General features: G+C 50.7%; 3 protein-coding genes across 12 annotated transcripts in view; 1 reads left to right on the forward strand and 2 right to left on the reverse strand.

The window, feature by feature from the left end:
- Positions 1–2,590: 2,590 nt before the first annotated feature.
- On the reverse strand, positions 2,591–7,120 carry zgc:162872 (BAR_ACAPs and ArfGap_ACAP domain-containing protein). The gene is made up of 21 exons (XM_068316921.1): positions 6,711–7,120; positions 6,575–6,632; positions 6,356–6,475; positions 6,042–6,095; positions 5,904–5,962; positions 5,643–5,826; positions 5,511–5,555; positions 5,315–5,410; positions 5,170–5,244; positions 4,941–5,093; positions 4,761–4,861; positions 4,454–4,568; positions 4,187–4,380; positions 4,035–4,104; positions 3,847–3,941; positions 3,710–3,780; positions 3,488–3,642; positions 3,303–3,412; positions 3,125–3,235; positions 2,954–3,015; positions 2,591–2,885 (listed from the first exon to the last, which is right to left on the reverse strand). Exons 1-21 carry the CDS (start codon positions 6,761–6,763, stop codon positions 2,728–2,730), a joined length of 2,139 nt encoding a protein of 712 aa, XP_068173022.1. The 5' UTR covers positions 6,764–7,120; the 3' UTR covers positions 2,591–2,727.
- A 510-nt stretch (positions 7,121–7,630) lies between these two features.
- On the reverse strand, positions 7,631–10,563 carry ilkap (integrin-linked kinase-associated serine/threonine phosphatase). Of its 7 annotated transcripts, none has more exons than XM_068317550.1 (10): positions 10,279–10,563; positions 9,851–10,015; positions 9,649–9,766; positions 9,468–9,574; positions 9,299–9,392; positions 9,118–9,205; positions 8,907–9,043; positions 8,690–8,809; positions 8,392–8,473; positions 7,632–8,117 (listed from the first exon to the last, which is right to left on the reverse strand). In XM_068317550.1, the coding sequence occupies exons 1-10, from the start codon at positions 10,319–10,321 to the stop codon at positions 7,968–7,970; spliced, it is 1,104 nt and encodes a 367-aa protein (XP_068173651.1). In that variant the 5' UTR covers positions 10,322–10,563; the 3' UTR covers positions 7,632–7,967. The 7 variants fall into 7 exon arrangements, with proteins under 7 accessions (XP_068173647.1, XP_068173651.1, XP_068173648.1 ...); XM_068317551.1 differs by having other exon boundaries at positions 7,635–8,117; positions 9,878–10,015; XM_068317546.1 differs by having other exon boundaries at positions 7,631–8,117; positions 9,299–9,574.
- Positions 10,564–11,331: 768 nt separating this feature from the next.
- The window catches only part of LOC137596957 (latent-transforming growth factor beta-binding protein 4-like), a 24,652-nt gene continuing 12,495 nt past the window's right edge, over positions 11,332–23,488 (forward strand). For 2 of the 4 annotated variants that reach the window (XM_068317798.1, XM_068317799.1), the window contains exons 1-10: positions 11,332–11,498; positions 13,685–13,779; positions 14,320–14,650; positions 15,589–15,836; positions 17,996–18,196; positions 20,606–20,872; positions 20,943–21,019; positions 21,104–21,271; positions 22,200–22,302; positions 22,872–22,931. In XM_068317798.1, the coding sequence (XP_068173899.1) occupies positions 11,362–11,498; positions 13,685–13,779; positions 14,320–14,650; positions 15,589–15,836; positions 17,996–18,196; positions 20,606–20,872; positions 20,943–21,019; positions 21,104–21,271; positions 22,200–22,302; positions 22,872–22,931 (1,687 nt within the window). In that variant the 5' untranslated portion in view covers positions 11,332–11,361. The remainder of the gene's footprint in view (positions 11,499–13,684; positions 13,780–14,319; positions 14,651–15,588; positions 15,837–17,995; positions 18,197–20,605; positions 20,873–20,942; positions 21,020–21,103; positions 21,272–22,199; positions 22,303–22,871; positions 22,932–23,488) is intronic. The other 2 variants (XM_068317800.1, XM_068317801.1) reach the window with 1 other exon arrangement.

The raw sequence follows: 23,488 nt of genomic DNA on the forward strand, positions 1-23,488 counted from the left end.
ATAAAAACTAAATAAAAACAAAGATTTTTGAGTAAAATTCGACTCGACATCATTTAAAGAAAATTAAAAATAAATTTAAAAAATAAATTTGATCATGGAGTTAAAAAAAATGGTTCAGGTCCTAAAATGTAAAAAACAACTTTATGTTGTTTATGAAAACATTTACACAAACAAAAAGGTTTTTTTAGTAAAACGCTCAACTTACAAAAAACACATTTAAACTAAATGAAAATATTTTGGATTTTTAAAAAATGTTTCTGGTCACAAATATTCAATATAAATTAAGTTTGACCTTTTGTGAGATTAAAACCAGATTGAGGATGAATGGATACTGAAATTATTTTCAATATTACAGGAAAAAAGGTCGTTTTAGGACTAAAAAATTTTTAGGACATTTTTCTCTGTCAAAAATGGGGATAAATCTATAGTACTATGAGATAAAGTTCTTTTTGCAGTTGTAATTTCTGGTTGTCACGGTTACAGTATTTGACTCTGGCATTGAGTCGAGTAATTCATTAAGCCCCGCCTCCAATGGAGCAAATGCTCTTCACCTGTCCTTAAAACAGGAAGAGGAGGAGCTAAATATGAGATGAGAGCTGGATGGAGAAGCTGTCGCTAGTGTTGCTAACAGCTGCTAGCTGGTAGCATTAGCAGGCATTAGCAGGCTGTGAATTAGTGCAGCTACTTCCTGTAGCATTAGCAGTACAAGTTGTGATATTTGTGATGGGGGTTGCTGGAGCCAATCCCAGCTGGTTATGGCTGGGAGGCGGGGTCACCCCGGAGGCGTGGCCACATGAAAGACAAACCCACTCACACCTGCTTTCAGTGTAGATCAATCGATCCTCAGCTGCGTGTTTCTGGACCGAGACACGAGGAGAACATTCGACATGCAGGGGGGAGTCGAACCCACAACCTCCTGCTGTGAGACGACGGGCGCTAACCGAAGGCGCTAACAAGCTAACCGGGAGCAGACGGTGAACAGGATCTATGTACCGTGGAGGTTGATTGGATGATGGGCCGCAGGTGGCCACCGGTGACAGGGAGCAGCTGCATTGCATGCTGGGAGGTGGAGACAAGTCAGAACTAATGGATAAACTCCTGACAGGGGTCGTGACCTTCATCTGACTGCTAAAAAAACGAGGTAAGAGAAACCCTTGACTGAACGTCAGTAGAAACGTCAACACTAAATATAACTAAACTAAATATAGCTAAACTAATCATAACTTAACTAATTATAACTTAACTAACTATAACTGGTTAAACTGTGTTAACTTTTGTTAGTATAACCAAGTCTGATTTTGATGCTAATGCTTTAGCGACACCTCAAACGTCTGAACAGAGGTTCATTCATTCATTCATCTTCTTATCCACTCCTTCCTCACTGGGGGGTCACGGGGGTCGTCTCTACTCACACTCGTGACACTGTCTCCCCAAACTACCACAACATTCCTTGAATGACAACTTCTAATAGATAACTATTATGAATAATAGATACCGTATTGGCCTGATTATAAGACGACCCTGATCATTAGACCACACCCACTTTTTTGGTCTTATTTTAATGCAAAAAACACCGTCTTATATTCGGGCCAATACGGTATCTATTATAAGACATGTTCATCTCTCATCCAAAGGCAGGCTGCTGCCACCTGCAGGGGATCAGCCATCACTACAGGTCAACCTCGGGTTTATGTCGTTTTGTTACGTCGTTCTCGATTATGTCGGTTTAAAAAAAATACACGGAAAAATAAATGTTACTGTACAATAAATCAGAATAAAACATATATCATACTATTAGCCCGTAGCAACCCCCGTGACCCACAATGAGGAAGAAGCAGCTGAAGACGAGACGTTTTTTCTGTACTATATTAAAAAATAAAATGTAATTGTCAGCTTAAAATAGATTCATATGAACCACATATTATTGAAATATATTCATTAATAATTTTCTGAACTGAACTGAGGTTATCTACAGTTTAGTCTGGAGACCAGTTGATTTAAATTATGTCTCCTGGAACTAGTTAACGTCGTATATCAAGGTGTTCAATATGTATTTATATGTAGTATATAATTTAATTTTTAAAATTATACTGTGTAAATAGTTTAAATTATATATTTTTAGATTTATATGTACGTAAACTCGTATACTTTTAAAATTATATATTTAAATTATGTGTATTTTAAATTAATTATGTGTATTTTTTAATTCTAACGTTTCCTGGAACTGATTAATGATGTAAACCAATGTTCATCTGCTCCGTCTGTTTATGAGGAGCTCCGCCCATCTGAAATCTGATTAAACTGTAGCTCCACCCAAAGTTGTTTCCATGGTGACGCTCACCTTGAGTTCTTTCAACACATCCTGGGTCATTTCCTGTGGTCCCAAGTCTCGTTTTCCGGCATCAAAAATCGTTACCATAGCAACGCCGAGGGGGGGTTTCATGACACGAAACATCAAGTGTTTGGAAATCACATATTTGAAAAACTTTATTTACACAATTTTATTCTGCTTATGTAGCCTCTGAGCTAACTTGATAATTTATGAAATGCCTTTGAAATGCCCCGCCTCCCACCACCACACACACACACACACACACACACACACACACACACACACACACACACACACACACACACACACACACACACACACACACACACACACACACACACACACACACACGGGGACAGAAATGACCTTTTCAAATGTTTGGGTTAAAAACACATTCAGAAACGTTCATTAGCGTTCGCTGAGGCTCCTCCTCCTTCCTCCTCCTCCTCTTCCTCTCCTCCGCGGCTGAACTGTCGTCTGCTCAGCCTCTCGGGGTCATGTGACGCCATGTCGCTGAAGTCACGGAAGATTTCCTGAAACGTCTCGTCGTCGCCTGAAGACAGGAAGTGGGTTTAGAGGAAGAGGAAGAGGAGGAAGAGGAAGAGGGGGGCGTGTACCCACCGGCAGCGCCGAACCCCCCCTCTGCGTCCCTCATCTCCTCGTTCATCCTCGCCATCCGGAGCCTGAAACGTGACGACAGACAGGAAGTAGCGCTCAGCTAGCATTAGCACGGCCAGCGTCCAATCAGAAGCTTCCACCCGGCGTGGAGGGGCGGGGCGCAGGTGAACTCACAGCGTGACGATGTCAGCGTTGGCGGTTTCCACGGCGATGGCTAGCGGGTCCTGCCCCCTCTCGTCCGCCGCGTACTGATTGGCTCCTCGCCTCAGCAGCAGACACACCTGCCTGCGGAGGCCAATGAGAGTCAGCAGCGCCGGTGGGCGGGGCCGTATCGGCGTGGGCGTGTCCTTACCCAGTGTGTCCGGCGGCGGCGGCGGCGTGCAGCGCGCCCCGCCCCGTGCGGTCGCGGTGGTTGACGTTGGCGCCGTTCAGCAGCAGGAACTCGCAGGCGGACAGCGACCCCTGGTGGTGGAACAGCAGACCACACGTCAACAACAACAACAACGACAGGACACGCCCACCGGACCGCCCCCTCACCCCCACGGCGGCTCCGATCAGCGCCGTCCGTCCCTCCTCCTCTGCCACGCTCCTGTTTAGCTCCGCCCCCTCGGCCAGCGCCACCGCCATGGCAGGCAGATCCCCCGCCAGCGAGGCCCGGTACAGACGCAGTCCGACGGCGTCGCCCCCGGCAACTGAAACAGAACGACAGTGTGACACAAAACAGGAGGTGGGAGGAGACTAACACCCTCAGGGACTTACTGGCTCCGCCCCCGACGACGACGAATCTCCTGTCTACGTATTTGTCCCTGATCCACGCCTCCTTATCGGCCCTGGAGGGAAAACCCGTTAATGTATGCGGCTAGGCCACGCCCACAACATCAGGGGGCAGGACCAACCTCGGGCTGTGGGGGCGGGGCTTGACACGCCCCTCCTCTGAACACCTGGCCTCGTAGATCCGGTTCATGACGTCGTTTCCCAGAATGCACAGCAGCTGAAGGAGACCTGATGTCAGGGTGTGTGTGTGTGTGTGTGTGTGTGTGTGTGTGTGTGTGTGTGTGTGTGTGTGTGTGTGTGTGTGTGTTACCTTCAGCTGTTCGGCCTCCCATGAGTCCAGAGTGAGTGACCTCACCTTTGACAGGTGAACGCCGAGACTCCTGGGAAAACGAAACAGAGGCAGAGTGCATTCTGGGTAACACTGGGCGTGGCTGTAGCGTGGCGTTGCCGTGGCGACGGTACCTGTGTATCCCGGAGCACTCGATGCACACGGTGACTCCCAGGTTGACGGAGGCCCAGCGAGGCTCCGCCTCCCCACAGTCGCAGCACAGGCGGTTCCCGGGGCCCCTGAGGGCCACGCCCAGCGCCGGGGCCTTCTGAGTGGGAGGGGCCGGGGAGGAGGGCCCGCCCTCGAGAGGGGGGAGGAGCTCTGTTGTCTGCACGGGAACGATCAGGTCAGAAGCGTCTTTGCTCCTGATGGTCATCTGATCATGTGACGCCTGAACCCACCTGGGTGGGGTTGTGGGCGTCGCCCTTCTGTCTGTAGGCGAGGTCGATGCTCCCCCGCAGGGCGGCGAGCCACGCCCCCCTCAGCTGCTCCGAGTCGGCCTGAAGGAGGCAGCGCCTGGAGGAGGGAACCAATCAGCTCGCAGCGGACAGACGGATGAACGGTCGGGTGAACAGTTGGATGAGCGGTGGGATGAACGGTCGTACGAGCGGTCGTACGAGCGGTGGTACGAGCGGTGGTACGAGCGGTGGGATGAACGGACGTACGAGCGGTCGTACGAGCGGTGGTACGAGCGGTGGGATGACTGACTTGTGGACCGACAGCAGCTCCCAGCAGAAGCGGCGCTCGGCGCCCTCTAGAGGCTTGACGGCACACAGCCGGAGGTCGTCGAACAGAACCAGGTCCTCCTCCTGCGGGTCGGGGACAGGAGTCAGCCTCCCGGTTGCCACGGCGACGCTCAAGTGGCTCCCGGGGGGTCAGAGGTCGTACCTTGTGGGACTTCCTGTACAGCAGCTGGTTGTGGCGGACGGAGAACCAGCCCCGCCTCCAGGTGCTGGACTTCCTCCTGGAGCGTTTGAACAGGAAGCCGTGGATGATGTCATCGTCGCCGGGGCAACGGCCCAGCGGCGGCTCTCCGGTAGCCTGGACGCACAGCGCTTGTTAAGCTCCGCCTTTCAGTGATGCTTAGTGATGCTAAAGGTTAGCATCGGGGTCTCACCCTCTGCTGGACCAGCTGGTGTCGGCTCTCCAGGTCTTTACGCTTCGCCACCACGTCCGCCGCCGCCCGGGTCACCTGAGGTCAGTAAGAGGACGGTCAGACATCGCCCCGCCCCCCTCACCTGGAGGACACACCCACTGCTCACCTGCGTTCCCATGATCCTCAGGGTGGGCTCCAGGTCCCTCAGGAGGTCGAAGCCTTGGTGGAAGAAGGTGAAGTGGGCGTGGACAAAGGAGAGCACCTGCACACACACACACACACACACACACACACACACACACACACCTGTGAGCGACATGGCGGCCGGCGAGCCGTCACTGCGGTGCGTTTGTGGGACTGACGGCGTTCAGGACGTCGACCCGCTGCTGCGTCCTGAAGGCGTTGAGCTGGAACACAAGAGGGCAGCGTTGGGTGTTGAGACACGGTCCCCCCCCCCCTGCGGCGCCCTACAGGCGTGGCGGCGGCGGGTGTACCTGCAGACAGTAGTCCAGGGCGAAGTGCTGGAAGCACTTCCTGGTGGCGAGCAGCACGTGACTCGCCCGCTCAGCGTCGGCGACCTTGTGGCGCGGCGCCTGAGCGTTCCTCAGCGCCGCCGCCTCCACGTCCCCCCCGATCCGGAGGAACGCCCGCCGGGTCTCCAGCAGCGGGGGGCGGAACCTGGAAGAGCCAACAGCCACAGGAAGTAGAAACCAGAACAGCAGGGAGGCACTGATTGGCCGACGGGGGGGACCTACTGCACACTGAGGGCGTTCAGCTGCTGGAGGAGGGACCTCTGGGTCTGATCCAATAGCATCTGAGGAGGAGGTCACATGATCAGTGTGTGCGTGTGTGTGTGTGTGTGTGTGTGTGTGTGTGTGTGTGTGTGTGCTCACCGTGTGGAAGCCGACCAGCTCCTGCAGCCCCTGGTTCAACTGGTTCCAACAGTTCTGAAGGGAGGGAAACAGGAAGTCAGTGACAAACAGGAAGTCTCCTCCAGGAAGTGAGGGGAGCATCAAAACGTTAGCTTTGTTTAGCCTGAAGCCACGCCTCCTGGTGGCGCTGCAGGACCAGTCAGAGGCCAGCGTCTGTAGGTTACCATTTCCATTGGTGTTAGCGATGAATTGCTAACAGCTGCAGTATGCTAATGCTATATGTCGAGTTAGCATCACTAATGCTAAAGCTATGTGTAGCATTAGCACCAACTCACCCTGATGACATCATCCTTCTCGTGGCGCGTGGAGATCTCAGCCAAGCCGTTCAGCAGCTCCTGATTGGCTGCGCTATATGCTTGCCCCGCCTCCACCATGTTACCACACAGCCTCATCACCTGATTGGTTGGAGACAGAACGCAGACCAATCAGATGAAGACTGGATGACGCGTCTCTTACAGCTGCAAAGGCCACGCCCCCCACACGTCATTAAATACCTTGTCCAGGTGAGTTTCCAGCTCCGTGACGTCATCTTCGAACCGCTCCAGCTTCAGCCTGAAGGGGGCGGGGCAGCGTCAGAGGGGCGTTCTGCGCACGCGCGCGTCGGAGATGCTGGGTGAGCGCGCGCCTTACCTGAAGTGAGGTGAGTCCTCCAGACACTCCTCAAAGTCGAGCAGCGGCTCCATGATTGTTGTGTTCACGCGCCCAGGTGTTGATAAAGTTATTCAAACTTTATCGATGCGGTTAGCCTGTTAGCTTAGCAGCGACCAGGGGCGTGTCTTTCATCCAGCGGAGCGTCTCTGATGATGACGTCACTCTTCAGGGAAAACAAACCATTACCTCAGACTGGAACCGGGAGTTCCGCACGCGCGCGATCGATTCCGCCCGGTGCGCGCGCCCCTTCCGGTCAGGTGGGTTCCCGCGCGGCGTTAGGAAATGACGACAGGACGTTTGTTCTTGGTGTTGGAGCCCAGCAGCTGTCGGAGCATCCCGCTGCTGCTGCCGGAGATACTCCGCCTGTGTGGGACGGCTGAGGTCCAGACGCTGCTTCCGCCACACTTCCGGGTCGCTGCTTGTCCCGACGGCGACGCCCTTCGGTCAGGAGTGGGACTGCAGGTGGTTTACTTGCAAAAGCATCAATACGATTGTATACAGTATATACAGTACTGGATACAGAAACTGAGAAGAATTTTAAATTCTAATTCAAATATAGAATTTTAAAGATATGTTTTTATGTACATATAAATTTTAAAAATAAATTAAAGTATTTAAATACAGTATAATTTTTAAAATATAAATATAATTTGACACCTTGATTTACGTTGTTAATCAGTTCCAGGAGACATAAGTTGAATGAACTCCAGGCTAAACTGTAGATAACCATTCCTAGTTCTGTACTGAACTTTATTAACAAATGTATTTTAATATTTGGTTAATATTAATATTTTAAGATGAATAAAAAATTTTTTTTTACATTTCAATATAGTGTACAGAAAAAATGTCTCCAGCTCTTTCAGCTGCTGCTTCTCATTTTGTTTTATTCTGATATATTGTACAGTAACATAGTTATCTAGCGATTTTATGATTCAAGTATTTGTGTCAGTCGCAAAGAAGGAAAATGAGGTAAACTTGTTTATTTTTCCGTGTATTTTTCTTTGGAAAACCAAAGTATGATCGACAAGTCAAGGTTCACCTGTATGTAGAAATCAAATCACTTTCTATGTTGCGTTGAAATTCCCCAGTGATCAATGAAATTAGAGTTTATATTTTAACTGCTAATCTGAGATTAAACGACACTTATCAGAGCATTAGGGTAGCATCTACGGTCGTTTTCCCCTCGTGGTGATGAACCGTTAAATCACAGCGACAGCAGAGACCAGCAGAAGACTTTTATTGTGAAACAGACGAGCTGCGATCGAATCCGACGGACACCAGGATGACGGTGACGTTGTCGGCGCAGCCCCGCCTCACCGCCTCCGTGGCCAATCGCTGGCAGGCAGCATCATACCTCTGCCCCTCCTCCTCCTTGCTCCCCTCCTCCTGTGGAACAGGACAGGACGTTAGATAGATATAGATACTTAATTAATCCCGGAGGAAATTGTATAATAAATTGTATAATATTGTTATTCCACCTGATCTGTCGCTCGCTCTACACTACACTTCCCATGATGCTTTGGCCAGTAACTAAGTTCAGTAGTAAAGCTTTGGCTCGGATCTATTTATATTTCTGGTTCTGATCGTTTGATTGGGTGGAGCATCATAGGAGCGTGTGGGCGGAGCCTTTACTGACCAGGATGTAAATGAACAAACAAACCTGCAGAACGCCGAGAACAAACTTCACCGCCTCATCAGCAGAGAAGACTTTGAACAGACCGTCACAGGCCAGGATGATGAACCTGCAGAGGAAGAGGAGGAGCAACCGTGAGCTCTAGCGCCGCTGGGTTCCTATTGGACAGAGCCAGGCTAGCAGTTCCACCTGTCTAGATGCTAAGCTAATTAGCCCTGGCTTCACATTTACATCCAATCACTGCATCTTTGAGTCTCTGATTCTTCTCCTGAGGTTAAAGACCTAGCATTCGCGTTAGCCGCTAGCCCATTAGCACAATGCTTGCCTGTCATTGGCTGTGAGCTGGCACCTCTTCAGGTTGGGGGTGGAGATGACGCCACAGCGTTTGTACTGCCCGTCACCGATGGAGCGCGACACCTCCAGGACCCCCAGCACCCGACCGTCCCTGCAACCGACAGAAACCGACGTTTATTTCACCCCACAGGAACCTAACGGAACTGGAATAATCCCCGCCCCCAGGAGGAGGAGCCTGATGGTCCCACCTGACGGTGCCTCCCGCCCTCTGGATCCTCATCCTCTCCTCGTAGATGGTCGGGTTGTGTTCTTTGCTGAGCGCCAGCGTCATCCACTTCCTGTGTCCGGCCCCGCCCCCCGGCGCCTCCGTCCGACACAGCACCGCCTGGAAACGGAGGCACGGCGTTAGGAGTCGGCCTGAGACCTGCTTCTGGTTCTGAGCTGACCCCCCAGTCTTACCCTGCTGTCCCCCAGGTTGGCCACGTAAACCACGTCGTCCACCGCCAGCATGCAGGTCGCCGTCGAGCCGTCCTTCCACGCCGGCTTCCTGTTCGGCAGCAGAGAGGACGCCGGGTTAGCTCCTCCCCTCGGGTCGCTCTCGACCAATCACACGTTCAGGTCGGACTCCCTGTGAACTTACTGGCTGGACGCTTTCTTCAGGAAGTCTTCATCCGTCTGTCGGAACGTGTCCACAAGACACTTCCTAATCAGTGCGTCCACGTTCTCCGCTTTTCCTGGAAAAGAAGACGACGCGTCAACGCCGGCGACCTCATCGGCGACGGCGAGGACGCCCCGCTCTAAGAGCTCACCGCTGGGGAACTTCTTCCCCAGGTTCTGATGAAGATGCTCCGCTGCAAATTGCGACGCTCGTGCTCCACCGTGACCATCGAACACGGCGAAGTAGGACACACGAGACCTGCGGAGGACACGCAAACCGTCAGACGTTCCACCGGCTTCCCGCCGGGGCGTCCGTCGACCCGACCATCTTACGCATGTCGAGGTGGCGCCGACAGAAACCCGCTCATGTCCGGCTGCAACACGTGAGCGTCCTGCATCTCGTCCCGCTCGCCACGCCTCGCCGCCACGTAGCCTCGCAGCACCGGGACCCCTGCAGACAAACGCACACGTCAGTCCACCTCGTCGCTACGCGTCATGTTTTAATCTGCGCTGGGATGAGAGGAAAAAGGCAAACAAACATTGTGGGGGGAGTGCTGAAAACCTTCTTTGCAAACTTTCTTGATCTCCCCCCGATCTTCATCGTCCTCCTCACGATGCTCCTGTTTCCGCTTCAGGGACTCCTCCTCCTCCTCCTCCTCCTCCTCTTCTTCTTCTCTGGTGGGCGGTAGAGCTGCTGAAACTGAACAGAATCAAATCAAACACAGGCTGACGAGAAAAACCACCTTTCTCCATTTTTAATTAAAAAAAACAACATTTTACACGTTTTATCTTTGATTTCTTGTCTAATTTCTATTCCGACCCTCTGATCCTGTTATAAATCCACACACCTGCTCTGAAGCTAACAGTTAGCTGCTCCATGCTAACCATGCAGGGTTAGCATGGCTGTTTAAACTGCTTTTATTTTTTTTATTTTTTTAAGTGCATGTATTTATTTAAACTCACCGGGGGGTTGTTTCGGTTCCGGAAGATCATCAAAGAGATCCATAGTGCTGTTAGCTCCCGTGCTAACTAGATGGCTAACAGAGTTGGACCTCTGCGTACAGTTCAAAGTGTGCCTTTAACGGAGCTAAATGCTAAATGCTAGCTGTGTCCTAAACAAACGGTCCAATCACAACAGTCCGACGTTCGGTTCATTTATTTTAACCGGGATACGTTGATGTTGTATCCATCGGTGGAACGGATCCGCTTTATCACCGAACTTTAGCATCAAGCTAGCGACACGGAGCCTTTCCGGTTATAGCCTTCAAAATAAGAGCAACGACAGGAAACACAAAAAATAAAGGAGTTATGATTGTCAGCCACTAACTGTCGACCAGCCGGTCCGATCACATCAGTCTGATGTTTGGTTTATTTATTTTAACCGGGATACGTTGACATTTGATCCCTCTGTAGAACGGCTTCGCTTTAGCGACTAACTTTAGAGTCAAAAGAGCCGGAACGGGAGTTTTTCCGGTTGCCGCCTTCAAAATAAGAGCACCGAAAGGAAATGGACAACAAAAATGAAACGTGAGTTTCGATTTATAACTCAGATTTGCTGCCGTATTCTATTTTTATAACGTTAAATTTGTTCCACAATCAATGAAAAAGTGTTTAAATCCCGTTTTTGACGTCAAGTCTTATTTAGCCTCAGGAGAGAAATTGCGTCAATATTTTTTTTATTTTAAAAAATAATTACAGTAAATTAATTTATTAAGATCAGAGGAGAATTATTTCCTTTTGAAAAGATTTTTAATCCGTCAGAATTTTAAAACTGGAAAACAACCAAATAATTAAAAATATTATTGAACGTTTCCCGGCTTCCGCTCCTCCTTCCGGGGTCCTCATTGGCCACTGGCGTGCTCTCCTACTTTGAGCCAATCGGAGCGGAGCAGCTGTCCTCGCCTCCCATTGGCTGGCAGCAGCATCGGGCGGCCGGCCGGAGGTGTCTGACCCTCAGTGATGAGCGACGCGCTGAAACTTCAGGCGCGCGCCATGAAACTTCCAGACTTTTAATTTGTCGTTAATCTGACGCGTTTCCGGTCCGACATGCGGGTCTGGCTCTGGTTCGTCTGCACCGGATGGGTTCTGGGTCTTCACCCCGCGGCGCAGCATCCTTCCGCCCGGGAGGAGGGAGGCGTGCGGGCGGCCCGGAGGAGGCAGAGCACCGGCGGACCGGCGGACGGGTGAGAAACGGAACCGGAGGGTCACACCGGATGTCCTCCCGCGTTTCAGTCCGGTCTGGAAGGCTTTAGCACGAGACTAGTTTGTTGAATGATGACGTATTGATCAGTGATGACGTACCTGAACACTGTGATGTCATTTATGATGCTGCCACGGCAACCAATAGGAGCGCAGAATGATTTTTGGAAAATTTAGCACATTCCTGTTCCTAGATAGGTTGTAGCTCCTCCTCCTTCATGACGTCACGCAGGTGATGGTGGCCAATGATTCCTGTCTGTGATTGGACGGCTGGGGTGGGGGGGGGTGACCGAACCTTCTTGACCCGAACGGGATCCGGTTCGTGAGTTGGGCGGGTGTGACCCCCAGGCTTCCAGCCAATCAGCATCTGTCAGGTGTGTCTGGCTGCAGACGGCTGGGAATGTGTGAAATTCTGTGTGTGTGTGTGTGTGTGTGTGTGTGTGTGTGTGTGTGTGTGTGTGTGTGTGTGTGTGTGTGTGTGTGTGTGTGTGTGTGTGTGTGTGTGTGTGTGTGTGTGTGTGTGACCAGCCTCAAGTACAAGTCAAGACGGTCAAGTGATGGATGCAAAGTCAACACACACACACACACACACACACACACACACACACACACACACACACACACACACATTAAATCACACTAATCCTAAACCCTGTGAACTGGTAGAGTTTATAGTGTTTGTGTGTGTGTGTGTGTGTGTGTGTGTGTGTGTGTGTGTGTGTGTGTGTGAAGCACACAGTCTGTTTGTAGGAGTGTTAAAAAGGTGAATGAGTCCATTTGGAGTTCCTGTTCGACTGTTTTCACACACACACACACACACACACACACACACACACACACACACACACACACACACACACACACACACACAAACACTCAAGCACACACACTCACATAGACACACACAGACACACACACACACACACACACACACACACACACACACAAACACTCAAGCACACACACTCACACAGACACACACAGACACACACACACACACACACACACACACACTGATACCCACACACACACACACACACACGGGTCCTTCACCACGACCGGATCTGTCCGGATCAGATCTGGTTCTGGGGGGAAGCCCCTCCCCCCTCTGATCCACAGTTCATCAGGTGTGACAGTCGAAGTGGGCGGAGCCCCATCGCTGTAGCTAGCAGCCAGCCGCTAGCTACAACAAGGATCGGTTGTGTTTCCTGACCCGGGACAGACGTGTCGGTGTTCCTGTGGGTGGGGGGGGTCAGAGGGGGCCGGGGGGGTATTTTGTTTGAAGATGAAGATGAAGGTGTCGTTGGGGGCGGGGTCAAACACCAACGCCATTCTGCTTCTGGCGCTCCATCAGAGAGAACAGACGCGGTTCTGTTCGCTCACAACACAAAAACACGTGGAGGTCGGTAAACAGCTGGATGCTGATTGGCCGGGCGCTTTGACCATGTGACCACCTGACCGTTTGTCAGCTAGTGTCAATATTTGTTTACTCTGACGATGTTTACTGATAAACGTAATAAAACTCCCAGAATATACCTCCAAACGCCGCCGTAACCATGGTAACTGTGCACCACTAACAGGGCTGCGTTCTGTTAGCTTAGAAAGACAAAAAAAAACGATAAATAGTGTCGACCGTGTGTGTGTGTGTGTGTGTGTGTGTGTGTGTGTGTGTGTGTGTGTGTGTGTGTGTGTGTGTGTGTGTGTGGGGCCTCCTGACACAATACAGGCGTCTCCCTGTGAGTAATGATTAAATCCTTGTGTCCACACCGTCGGTGAATCGGACGTGGATCGGACGCGTCGGATGCGTCCGTCTGTCCGTCCGTCCGGCGCTGGAATGTCGGAGCGTTCCTGAAGTAGACGCCGGGCCGGGTAACGTTTACCGACCAGCCGGCGCTCCTCACACCCACACACACACACACACACACACACTTCCTGTGACACGCCGCTGCGAAGCCTCTTTCATGTCTCGTCTGGCGTTGATTTGCTAATTGATTCTGTTTCCCATAATGCCGAGGGGCGGAGGCCCGTGTGCAGACACCGTCAGGAGGAAGTGAAGTTTGATGATCAATTGTAGATTCTTTGTTTCCTGTTCTCTCTGATTGAATCAATAATGGTCGATAATGAGTCGTGCGCTCTGATTGGTTGATAACGGGTCGCTCTCCACCTGCAGGAGTCTCGTCTGCTGCTGCGCCGGATGGACGCAGTCGCCTAAAAGCAGACGCTGCACCAGACGGATGGAACCAGGAAGTAAACCCAGTTCAACAGGTGAGTTAACCAACCAATCAGATCGATCCGATCAATAATCGATAATAATATCCTCCTGCCTCTGCTGGTCCGACGGCCATAATAATCTGACCCCGCCCCCGGGGTCACTGATCTAAATGGTCTCTTTCAGGTTGGGATTAAACCCCGGCTAGTGAATGAAGCAGATTACCCCCAGAGCCCCGCCCCCTCACGGCCCCGCCCCCTGCACCCACTAAAGCTCTATGTGGTCACATTGTCCCGAGAGGAGAAAGCTGTTCCAAAGCTCCCCCCCCCTCTCCAGAGGTCCTCCTGGTGCATGACCTTTGACCTCCTCCCTTGCCCACACTGCTAGCACTTTTTAGTTAGCATGCTAGCATGAAAGCCAATGTCCACACCCGTGTAGCCTTTAGCTGTCTGCTAACGCACCAGCGGACATGTCAGTCTTTAGCGTTGCTATGACAACGTGTCCATCAGCGGTTGCTATGGGAGCCTGGTTGTTCATCTGTTCTTATATCCTCCTCTCCTCGTCTCCTCGTCTCCTTGTCTCCACTCCTGCTGTAGCCAGATGTCTTCCTCGTTGCCATGATGACGTGTCATGTCGCCAGCCCAACCGTTGCGTGTGTCGACGAGGTTTCCACGGTTACCGCTGCGAGGTCGTCCCAGCGATGACGACTCCTCCGTCGGGACGGCCGCTGTCTTCCACCCGTCCCACCAGTGTCCCGCCCTGGAGCCACACCCCTCTCATCAGCCCTCTGGAGGCCCCCAGGCTTCCCTCGGAGCGCCATCATCCTGGTCCTGATGGCGTCGCCAGGAGAACCAAGACGAAGAGGGGGGAAGAGGAGAAGGAGGAGGAGGAGGTGAAGAGCAGGAGAGCAGCCAAGCCGCTGCTGAGGTAATCAATACCTGATCAGCTGATCAGTAACACACAGGAAGTGCCTGCAGTTCTGTGTCAGGCCAGCAGGTGGAGCCATTGTCCCAGTGATGCACACTCTTCAGGTTACCGTGGAAACCTCTGATTAAAGACATGAAGGTCGGAGGTCGTGGAAAGCAGGGGTCAGAGGTCAGAGCCAGGGTCGAGACAGGCTGTGGGAAAAATGACCACAGGGAGCTGGTTTGAGGATGGGAGGGGGATTCTGGGAAATGTAGTTTCTTCGAAATGGCTGCAGATGACAGTATGCTAGTACGTTTCCAGTGGTTCCTGCAGGATGCTAACCTTTGCTAATCAGTGCTATACTTGTATGGTGGAAACATGACTAAATGCTAACATGCTAAAATCCATGTTGGTTTGCTTGATGAATTAGCCTGCTTGGCTAGCAAACGGATTACACGCTAACGAATTTCTCTTGTGACCAATCAAATCTGTTTAACATTCATAGCGTCAGCACTAGCAGTTAGCTCAGGTTCACATGCTAACCTTAGAATGCAACAAATAGGTATTATTCATGCTAACTCAAGCTTTTTACCAGTTTTTAGCTGTTAGCTCTGTTTTAGCCTTCTTAGCCATGAAACTCAGAATAATATTTGAATGTTTAAATTATAACGTTTCTAAAAATTAGTGATCCATGGCTTCAGTTCGCTAATGCTGATGCTAGTGTTAGCGTTTCTTTATAGCGTCTCAAATACAATAAATGTGGGTTTCTTGTACAGAGTAGCAGGAAGCTAAAGTCGCGTGTTGACGTTAGCGTTGGCATTCTTTTGAATCTCCTCCCATCAGAGGGGTGTGTCTTCCATTTGTGCTTTGGTCCTGAATGGGACGTGAACCCGAACGCGCGTGTGTGTGTGTGTGTGTGTGTGTGTGTGTGTGTGTGTGTGTGTGTGTGTGTGTTCCAGCTTGAGGGAGGCTCAGGCCGTCCTGCTGAGGAAGAACCTGTCGCCGCGAGGTAGAGGAGACAAGATGGCCGTCCTGCTGATGAAGCACGTCGAGAGGGAGAGGAAGAAACTCCAGCTGGCTAGCTCCACCCCCCCCTTGTCTAAACCCTCACCTTCATCACTGCCATCATCATCATCATCATTAACCATGTTGAAGACTTTCCACACCCAGAACGGCCAGTACACCGTCTACTTCGCCACGCCCACCGGTTAGTCCCGCCCACATCACACCTGGAAAGTATCATACTTAGCATCACATGCTAACATCAAATGCATTAGCAATAGCATGTTAACATGCTATTGTGAGTACACTAGAATGCTAAGCTAGCATGCTAAGCGAGTACACTTAAGTAGCGTACTCACTTGTTAGCTAGCTAACATGTGCTGAAGCTTAACGGTTTGAATTGGAAATGGTTAGCGGAAAAAACAAGCTAGCTTAGGAAAGGTAAAGTAAATTAATTTCTATTACTCGTGTTTATGATTTTTTTAAGTATATAAAGCTAATACCTGAGCTTTATGTGTGTTAGCTGGATGCTACGCCCATGTTTGGACATGCTAACACCCTGTAACTTACATTCCGCGTCCTGTGGGTTATTATTATGGGCGATAAACGCATGGAGCTGATATGGTGGAGGAGATAAACGCGTCGCTAGCGGGTCGCGTCTGTTAGCCTCACATTGTTGGAACAAAGCAGCCGGCGGTGATTTAATGGAGATGGAATTCCTGGACCGGACCGTGTGAACGTCGGATAAGGTGCGCGCTAGCGTCAAGCGGTCCAGCCTTGATCCGTCAGATTAGCGCGGTAAACAGTTCCTGTGATTGTTCAGCGCTGGCTTCAGCCAGAGGTGTTGATGGAAGCGCTCCTGGAACACATGACGCGGAGGCTCCGGCTAATGCTAACAGGCTAACAGGTCATTCAGACTGAGGGCAAAGAGTTCTTTCTGCTGCTAACAGACGTGAAGCTAGCAGGTTTGTGATCATGCTAACACGTTGAGGTGTGTGTTCTCAGGCCACACTGATGCTAATGAACAGAAGCTAAAGCTAATAGGTGAAGTGGAGTCTGTCAGTTATACCAGGTTTGTTTTTGTTACTGTTTGAATTTATTTTAATTTCGTTATTTATTTTGTTTTATTTTTATTTGATTTTTTAACATTTTTTTATTTATTTTTTAATTTTAATTAAAAAACATTTTTACTGATTGCGCTAACTTTAACCTAATAATGTTACTTTGTCAACCCAAGTGTTGCTAAAGCCAAATGCTAAATCATCTCGTTTCCTATCATTGGTGTTTATTTTTATTTTTTTCCGACTTTATTCCCGATCCTGGCGGGGGGCGTGGCCTAATCCCTCGCGCGTTGCTTCCTGGTGTGTTTAGAAATAACAAAACTTGGATGTGAGCTCACCGTCAGTCAGACATGAGCTCATAGACAAACAGCAGCAGAAACAAGCAGCCTCTATTCCACCAGAACGCCCCACTGCCCTCTAGGTAGGGCCCTGCCCCCCTGCCCCGCCCCCCCCAGGGGGAAAACATTCACGATAAGCTTCGTGTTCTGGAACCGTTCTGGACAAAAGTACCTGCTGCTACGCCCACACTCGCTGCTAAAGGAAAGGCTGAAGCTAACGGAGCGTAGCTACATTAGCACACTCCGAAGGGGCGGAGTCAGGATTTGTTCATTTGTTTCCAGCATTTGTGAACGTTTTAAGATAATGTTGCAATTATCAAAGTCAAATATTAGCAACAAACTATTAAAATGAGTTAGCTCCGCCCACCTCTGTTAGTTCAACCAATGAAATTACAGCAAGAGATTAGGTTTAAGTCTAAACGGTCGACATTAACTGGTGCTCTGTAACCATGACGACATGTTAGCGTCGGTAACGTACGGCGGCGCTCGTTAGCCACTTTTAGCTGGAGCGCTAACACTCCCGGCGGGTTTCATCGTCGACACCAACTTCCTGTTAGCGCGTTGAGAGATGATGGAGAGGAGATGCTCCCTCTCTCTCCGTGGATCGGATCCCTGCTAAACATTTGGTTTGGAATGCGGCCCGGCGCTGCACACTGCTTCCAATTATCTCTCTCGCTCGCCTGCTCACACACATGTGATTTAAGGGGAAACGGCGAGGGAGGGGGGGAAGCACCCGTTTGTTTTTCTCTTCCTTCCTTCCTTCCCTCCCTCCTTTTTTCCTGCGACGCTAAACTTTTAGCAAGAGAGAGAGAGGGGGGGGCGAGCGAGGGCGAGGATTCTGGGAGTTGCGACGATGCTTCAACTCGCTCACAAACTCTGATCGCCAACGCCGAGTGAAATGCTGCAGCCTCGCCTCGGCGTGTTTCTGTCCGCCGTCTTCATCGTCTTCATCTCTCCTCCACCAGCTGATGGTCAGGCGGCGGCGGCGGCGGCGCCAGGAGGAGGGGGGAGTATCCAGGTGATGTTCACGCCCACCATCTGCAAGGTGCGCTGCAGCCAGGGGCGATGCGTCAACTACTGCGAGCGGGGCAACGTGACCACCGTGTTCAGCGGCGGCGAGGGAGGGGCAAGGAGGGACGACGCCCACGACCCGGGATTCAGAGTCTGTAAGTTCAAATGTCCTCACCTGTGCCAGGTGCTTGCTGCTGGGACTTATGGGTAAATGTGTGGAGCGTCTGTGAATCATCCACGCCCTGTTTGACCGTCAGCTGTGATGGAGGCGTGGCATTTTAGGACGTGACAGCGAATCACATGTCACTAAAACCACAGTATTTACTAGGGATTAGCATGCTAACAGGCTAAACCCAATTAGCATGCTGACAGGCTAACACAGGTGATGACCTTAGCAAAGGGGACTCCTGCAGTCTTGAATTTGACCATGTTTGTGAGTATTATGCAGACAATTGTTGCTAACAGTTGTTAGCATGCTTACAATAGACGACTTGTCAGCTATTGCTAGCATGCTAACAGGCTAAACTTAAATTATGAACATGGTAAACAGGACTTCTACTACACGTTAGCAGTGTTAGCTTTGACCTTCTTACCATTAGTATGCTAACATTTTGTTGATTGCTTTAGCTTAGCTTAGCAGTAAATGAGAGGTTGGGTTTTGAGAGAGCAAACAGTCAGCGGGTGGCTCCGCCCTCGACGCCACCTCCACGGTAGAGCGGTTAGTCCTCCTGACCTGCAGGTGGCGATGTTCTGGGTCAGTTTAGCTATTCTTAAAGAGACAGAGCACACTATTCTACGCTGGGGGGCGGGGCATAACGGGAGGGTGGAGTCTCGATCTGAGCCAGCAAACGACCACAAGAACCTGGAAGTGGAACCGGAAGAGAAACAAACGGGTCACGAGACGTTCTGGGCCTGAGGAGGTTGCTGGTTAGAGTGAGGACGAAGATGAGGAGAGCCACGCCCCTTCTGGCAGCGGGATGAGTCCGGTTTGAACCGGCGCGGAGGGAGGCGTCCATATGGCTTCCATTTATCATCCGTTTAACGTCTCCGCTCTCGCATGTTTTGTTGGTGATGTGTGAATGTTTAAGCTAGCACACAAACACACACACACAAACACACACACACACACACACACACACCGCTGCAGAGGATCAGGGCGGAGGTTATGACATCATGGGGTCAAAAGGTCAAACCAAACCCTCCTGAGCGCCTCCTCAGCCTCCGAGGTGTCGTTTTTCTTTCTCTGAATGAACTTTATCGACACAAACAACCTGGAGCTCCTCCTGCTAACATGATAAACATACTAGCTGCTAAATGTTAGCGTGTAGGCGTCAAGGTTTTAGCACTTAGCTTAAAAAGCAATGGGTTGCTATTAGCAGCTAACTAAGACAACATGAAGGAGCTTGTTAGCCTGCTTAGCTTGACATTAGCTGAACGTTGTAATTAAAACAGGACAAAAAACAAGCGTTTCCATCCACATGTTGCATTTTAGCGATGTTAGCATACCGAAATGTCGCGTATACGTACAGAACAACAGCGTGCTAGCGATGCTAGTTTGAGCATGTTTGACTCGTTAGCGTCACAGAACGTTTAGCAGCTAGCCTGTGTGATGTGGCTAGGTGTAGTTGAGACCAAACCACAGCTGAAAGAGTGCTATTAGCACGTAGCGGCTAACAAAGGCAGATGTTTCTCTTGGACTGTTGACCGCTAACTCGTTAGCATCAGCGAACGTGAGACGCTGCGTTTAACTGGAAACAGGAAGTTTGTTCATCTGTTTTGTTTAAGCCCCGCTTTCATCTTCCTGTCTTTAAACCTGGTTCTGGTTAAACTGGGACCGCCCCAGGTCCTGGTTCTGGTTCTGGTTCTGGTTGATGCGGTCCATCTGGGGGGCGATGTTGACGGTAATAATGAGGTCGTTTCGCCGTGAGGATAAACAAACATGGCATCCAGAGGGCGTGGCCAAGAAACAACCTGTTGTTCTGTCCTGCCGCTCCAACTTGGAACCGTTGGCACCCGGTCCGGTTTGACCCCCCCACCTCCAGACTGATCAGCTGACCTCAGCGAGGGCGAACCGGTCTCCTAGCAACAGGAGGGTGGGATGCAGGAGCCTGAGAGTAAACAGAGGGTTTCCAGGCCGGCAGTAAACATGATGGATGTTGTGTGTGTGTGTGTGTGTGTGTGTGTGTGTGTGTGTGTGTGTGTGTGTGTGTGTGTGTGTGTGTGTGTGTGTGTGTGTGTGTGTGTGTGTGTGTGTGTGTGTGTGTGTGTGTGTGAGGCGCCTGTTACACAGCAGTGGAATGTAACACGTACTCTTTGGTGCAGATCAAAGCTCTTCTTGTTTTACTTGACTTTGTTTGACTGATCAATATGATTATTAACAGTTGATCGGGTCTGAAACATCAGGGACGTTTACCCACGATGCACTGCAGCTGAACTTCATTAAGAATGAAAATCACTGACAACGATGAAGTAATACAGTCCAGGTTCACACAGTGAAACAGAGCACTAGTGTATACCACCAACCACAACCCATCCTGATTGGCTGTCCTTGTCCCCGCCCCCAGTCCTCTGCCCCCTGCTGTGTCAGAATGGGGGGGTCTGCCTCCAGAAGGACCGCTGTCTCTGTCCTCCAACCTTCACTGGCAAGTTCTGCCAGATCCCCGTCGTCACCACCACCGCCGCCGCCGCCGCCGCCGCCGCCGCCTCGCCCTCCTCCGCTAACGAGGTCATCCAGCCTGCACTGCTTCCTGCTGCGCCGACCAATCAGGAGCTGACCCAGTCGGAGTTCCTCATGCCGCTGGCGGCCAATCAGGAGTCGGGGAGTTCTGGAGGTGAGTCTGATGGAGGTAGACGACTCCACCCGTGTTGAACTCCAGGAAATAACTTTTAACCTGTGTGCAGCCCCCGCCCCCTCCATGGTGAAGGTCAGAGTTCAGCACCCCCCGGAGGCCAGCGTGAAGATCCACCAGGTGCTGAAGGTACGCTATCGCTAAGCTAACCTGACGCCTTTCCGATTGGTTGGTTTTGTTTCTGAGCTCTTCGTCTCTTCTTCTACGTTCCAGACGTCTGGGTTTAGCCCCGCCCTCCGGTCCCTCTCCTCCTCCTCGGGGTCGGCGGGGGCCCCGGCGCCGGCCGGGGGGAGGGTCCTCGCTCAGACCATCAGGGGGGGCGGCACCTACACCCACCAGTCCGGGTTCAAGTACTGCTTCAGAGAGGTCAAAGACCGACAGGTGAGAGACTCGTCCAGACAGGAAGTAGGGTCTAGGCCACACCCCCCACGCACACCTGAGTGACCAATGGGTTCCCACGACGACAGAAACTGTTTCCTGTTGATGTCATTCGTCATTTTTTGCTCTGAGGGCAGGGAGCTAATGGATCTCATGCCGTTAGCTAGCTGCTAACTGCTACTAGCGGCTAACTGCTAACAAACTGTGTGGCTATGCTATCATTCCTGAAAGCAGATCAGCGTTCATCAGATGTGTTCAAAAATAGTCCCAAATTGGAAGCACATGTTTCAGTTAGCGTTAGCATCGCGGCTCCAGTTGTTTTACTCCAAACATTTATTATCTAACAGCTGTTTCACAGCTACGTAGCGCTAAAAAGGCGCCGCCTTCCCTTTTATGGTGAAAGCTGTATTGTTATGATCCTGTAATCGCTTGTTCTGGTTCGCGTTAGTGCTCTGGCTACGAGCGCGCGGCGTGTTAGTGGCCCCCCTCCCATCACCACCCTCGGACTTTTCAAACTGATAATAAAGTACAGCTTTAGTTTGGTCTGTGGTAGCCGCAGTCGCAGCCCCGGTCCCCCGTTGGCCCCCCATCGGCTACCGGTCTTCATCGCCAGAGGAAGAGCAGAGCGGCGCCAAAACGCTAGGCTAGCCATGTTAGCGCTTAAGATAAGTGCAGAGCTTCTGTCTGCAGTCAAAGGTCAAACAGTTTTGACCACCTGTAGTTATGTCAGGTCACGGTTAGCATGTAGCTCCTGCTAATTAGCGCGATAGCATGTAGCTCAAAGCACCACTGAGCTAATTTCCATCATAATGCACTTTTGTTCTTATATTTATTGTACTCCCTGTGTGTGTGTGTGTGTGTGTGTGTGTGTGTGTGTGTGTGTGTGTGTGTGTGTGTATGTGTGTGTGTGTGTGTGTGTGTGTGTGTGTAGTGCAGCTCTCCTCTGCCGGGTCTGAGGAGTAAGGAGATGTGCTGCCGTGGCATCGGGAAGGCGTGGGGCATCACGGACTGCGTGCTCTGTCCCGACGACACGGGTAGGTTTGCACCGATCAGCTGATCACAGATCAATAGATGAGTACAGCAGATGTTCAAGTGTCAAATGCTTCTTAGACTCCAGCAGCAGGTGTGTCTGTTCAGATTCTGGATCTGGATCAGGTTATCGGGTCTCTAGAACTGGACCATCACAAGCTGCAGTGAAAACACCTGAATATCTGTTATTGATTGATTATTGGTGATCATTAGCAACTGATGTGACCATGAGTTTGGTTTCAGGAAACCACCTCCTCTGAAATATCAGGACTAAAATGTTTTGGAATTGTTTCAAGAGCTGCTTATATAACCACACACACACACACACACACACACACACACACACACACACACACACACACACACACACACACACACACAGGAAGTTCTCTCAATGAGGTAATCCTGTTTGTCCGTAACGTCTGAAGAATGAAAAGAATCTTTTTTGCTCTTATGATCAAGCTTTGATTCCAAACATAACATTAAGCCCCGCCCACACCCGTGGTCCCGTCCCTCTGTCTCCTCCCCTGATTGATGGGTGACCAGCTGATGTCTAATCAATAATCCATCGCAGGTCAGAGCAACAGCAGCTGCCCTTCTGGCTTCCAACGGACCAACGGATCAGAGTGTGTCGGTGAGTTTAACCCTTCATCACCTGTGTCTCCATCACCTGTGTCTCCATCACCTGTGTCTCCATCACCTGTGTCTCCATCACCTCTGTTTTTTTCCACCTGTTTCTCCATCACCTGTGTCTCCATCACCTGTGTCTCAATCACCTGTGTCTCCATCACCTCTGTTTTTTTCCACCTGTTTCTCCATCACCTGTGTGTCCATCACCTGTGTCTCCATCACCTGTGTCTCCATCACCTGTGTCTCAATCACCTGTGTCTCCATCACCTCTGTTTTTTTCCACCTGTTTCTCCATCACCTGTGTCTCCATCACCTGTGTCTACATCACATGTGTCTACATCACCTGTGTCTTCATCACCTGTGTCTTCATCACCTGTGTCTACATCACATGTGTCTACATCACCTGTGTCTACATCACCTGTGTCTACATCACCTGTGTCTACATCACCTGTGTCTACATCACCTGTGTCTTCATCACCTGTGTCTTCATCACATGTGTCTACATCACCTGTGTCTACATCACATGTGTCTACATCACATGTGTCTACATCACCTGTGTCT

This window comes from Antennarius striatus, chromosome 6 (assembly GCF_040054535.1).
Source record: "Antennarius striatus isolate MH-2024 chromosome 6, ASM4005453v1, whole genome shotgun sequence".
NCBI classification, from domain to species: domain Eukaryota; kingdom Metazoa; phylum Chordata; class Actinopteri; order Lophiiformes; family Antennariidae; genus Antennarius; species Antennarius striatus.

Coding starts and splice junctions, on each gene's coding strand:
- ilkap (XM_068317546.1), bottom strand. CDS start 10,321: ATGGATCTCTTTGATGATCTTCCGGAACCGAAACAACCCCCCG. Junction 9,206..9,298: donor CTGAAGAAAGCGTCCAGCCA/GTAAGTTCACAG, acceptor GCTGCCGAACAG/GAAGCCGGCGTGGAAGGACG. Junction 8,474..8,689: donor CAGCTCACAGCCAATGACAG/GCAAGCATTGTG, acceptor CTTCCTCTGCAG/GTTCATCATCCTGGCCTGTG.
- zgc:162872 (XM_068316921.1), bottom strand. CDS start 6,763: ATGGAGCCGCTGCTCGACTTTGAGGAGTGTCTGGAGGACTCACCTCAC. Junction 4,105..4,186: donor GAGTGCTCCGGGATACACAG/GTACCGTCGCCA, acceptor TCGTTTTCCCAG/GAGTCTCGGCGTTCACCTGT. Junction 3,236..3,302: donor GCCGCCGCCGGACACACTGG/GTAAGGACACGC, acceptor TGGCCTCCGCAG/GCAGGTGTGTCTGCTGCTGA.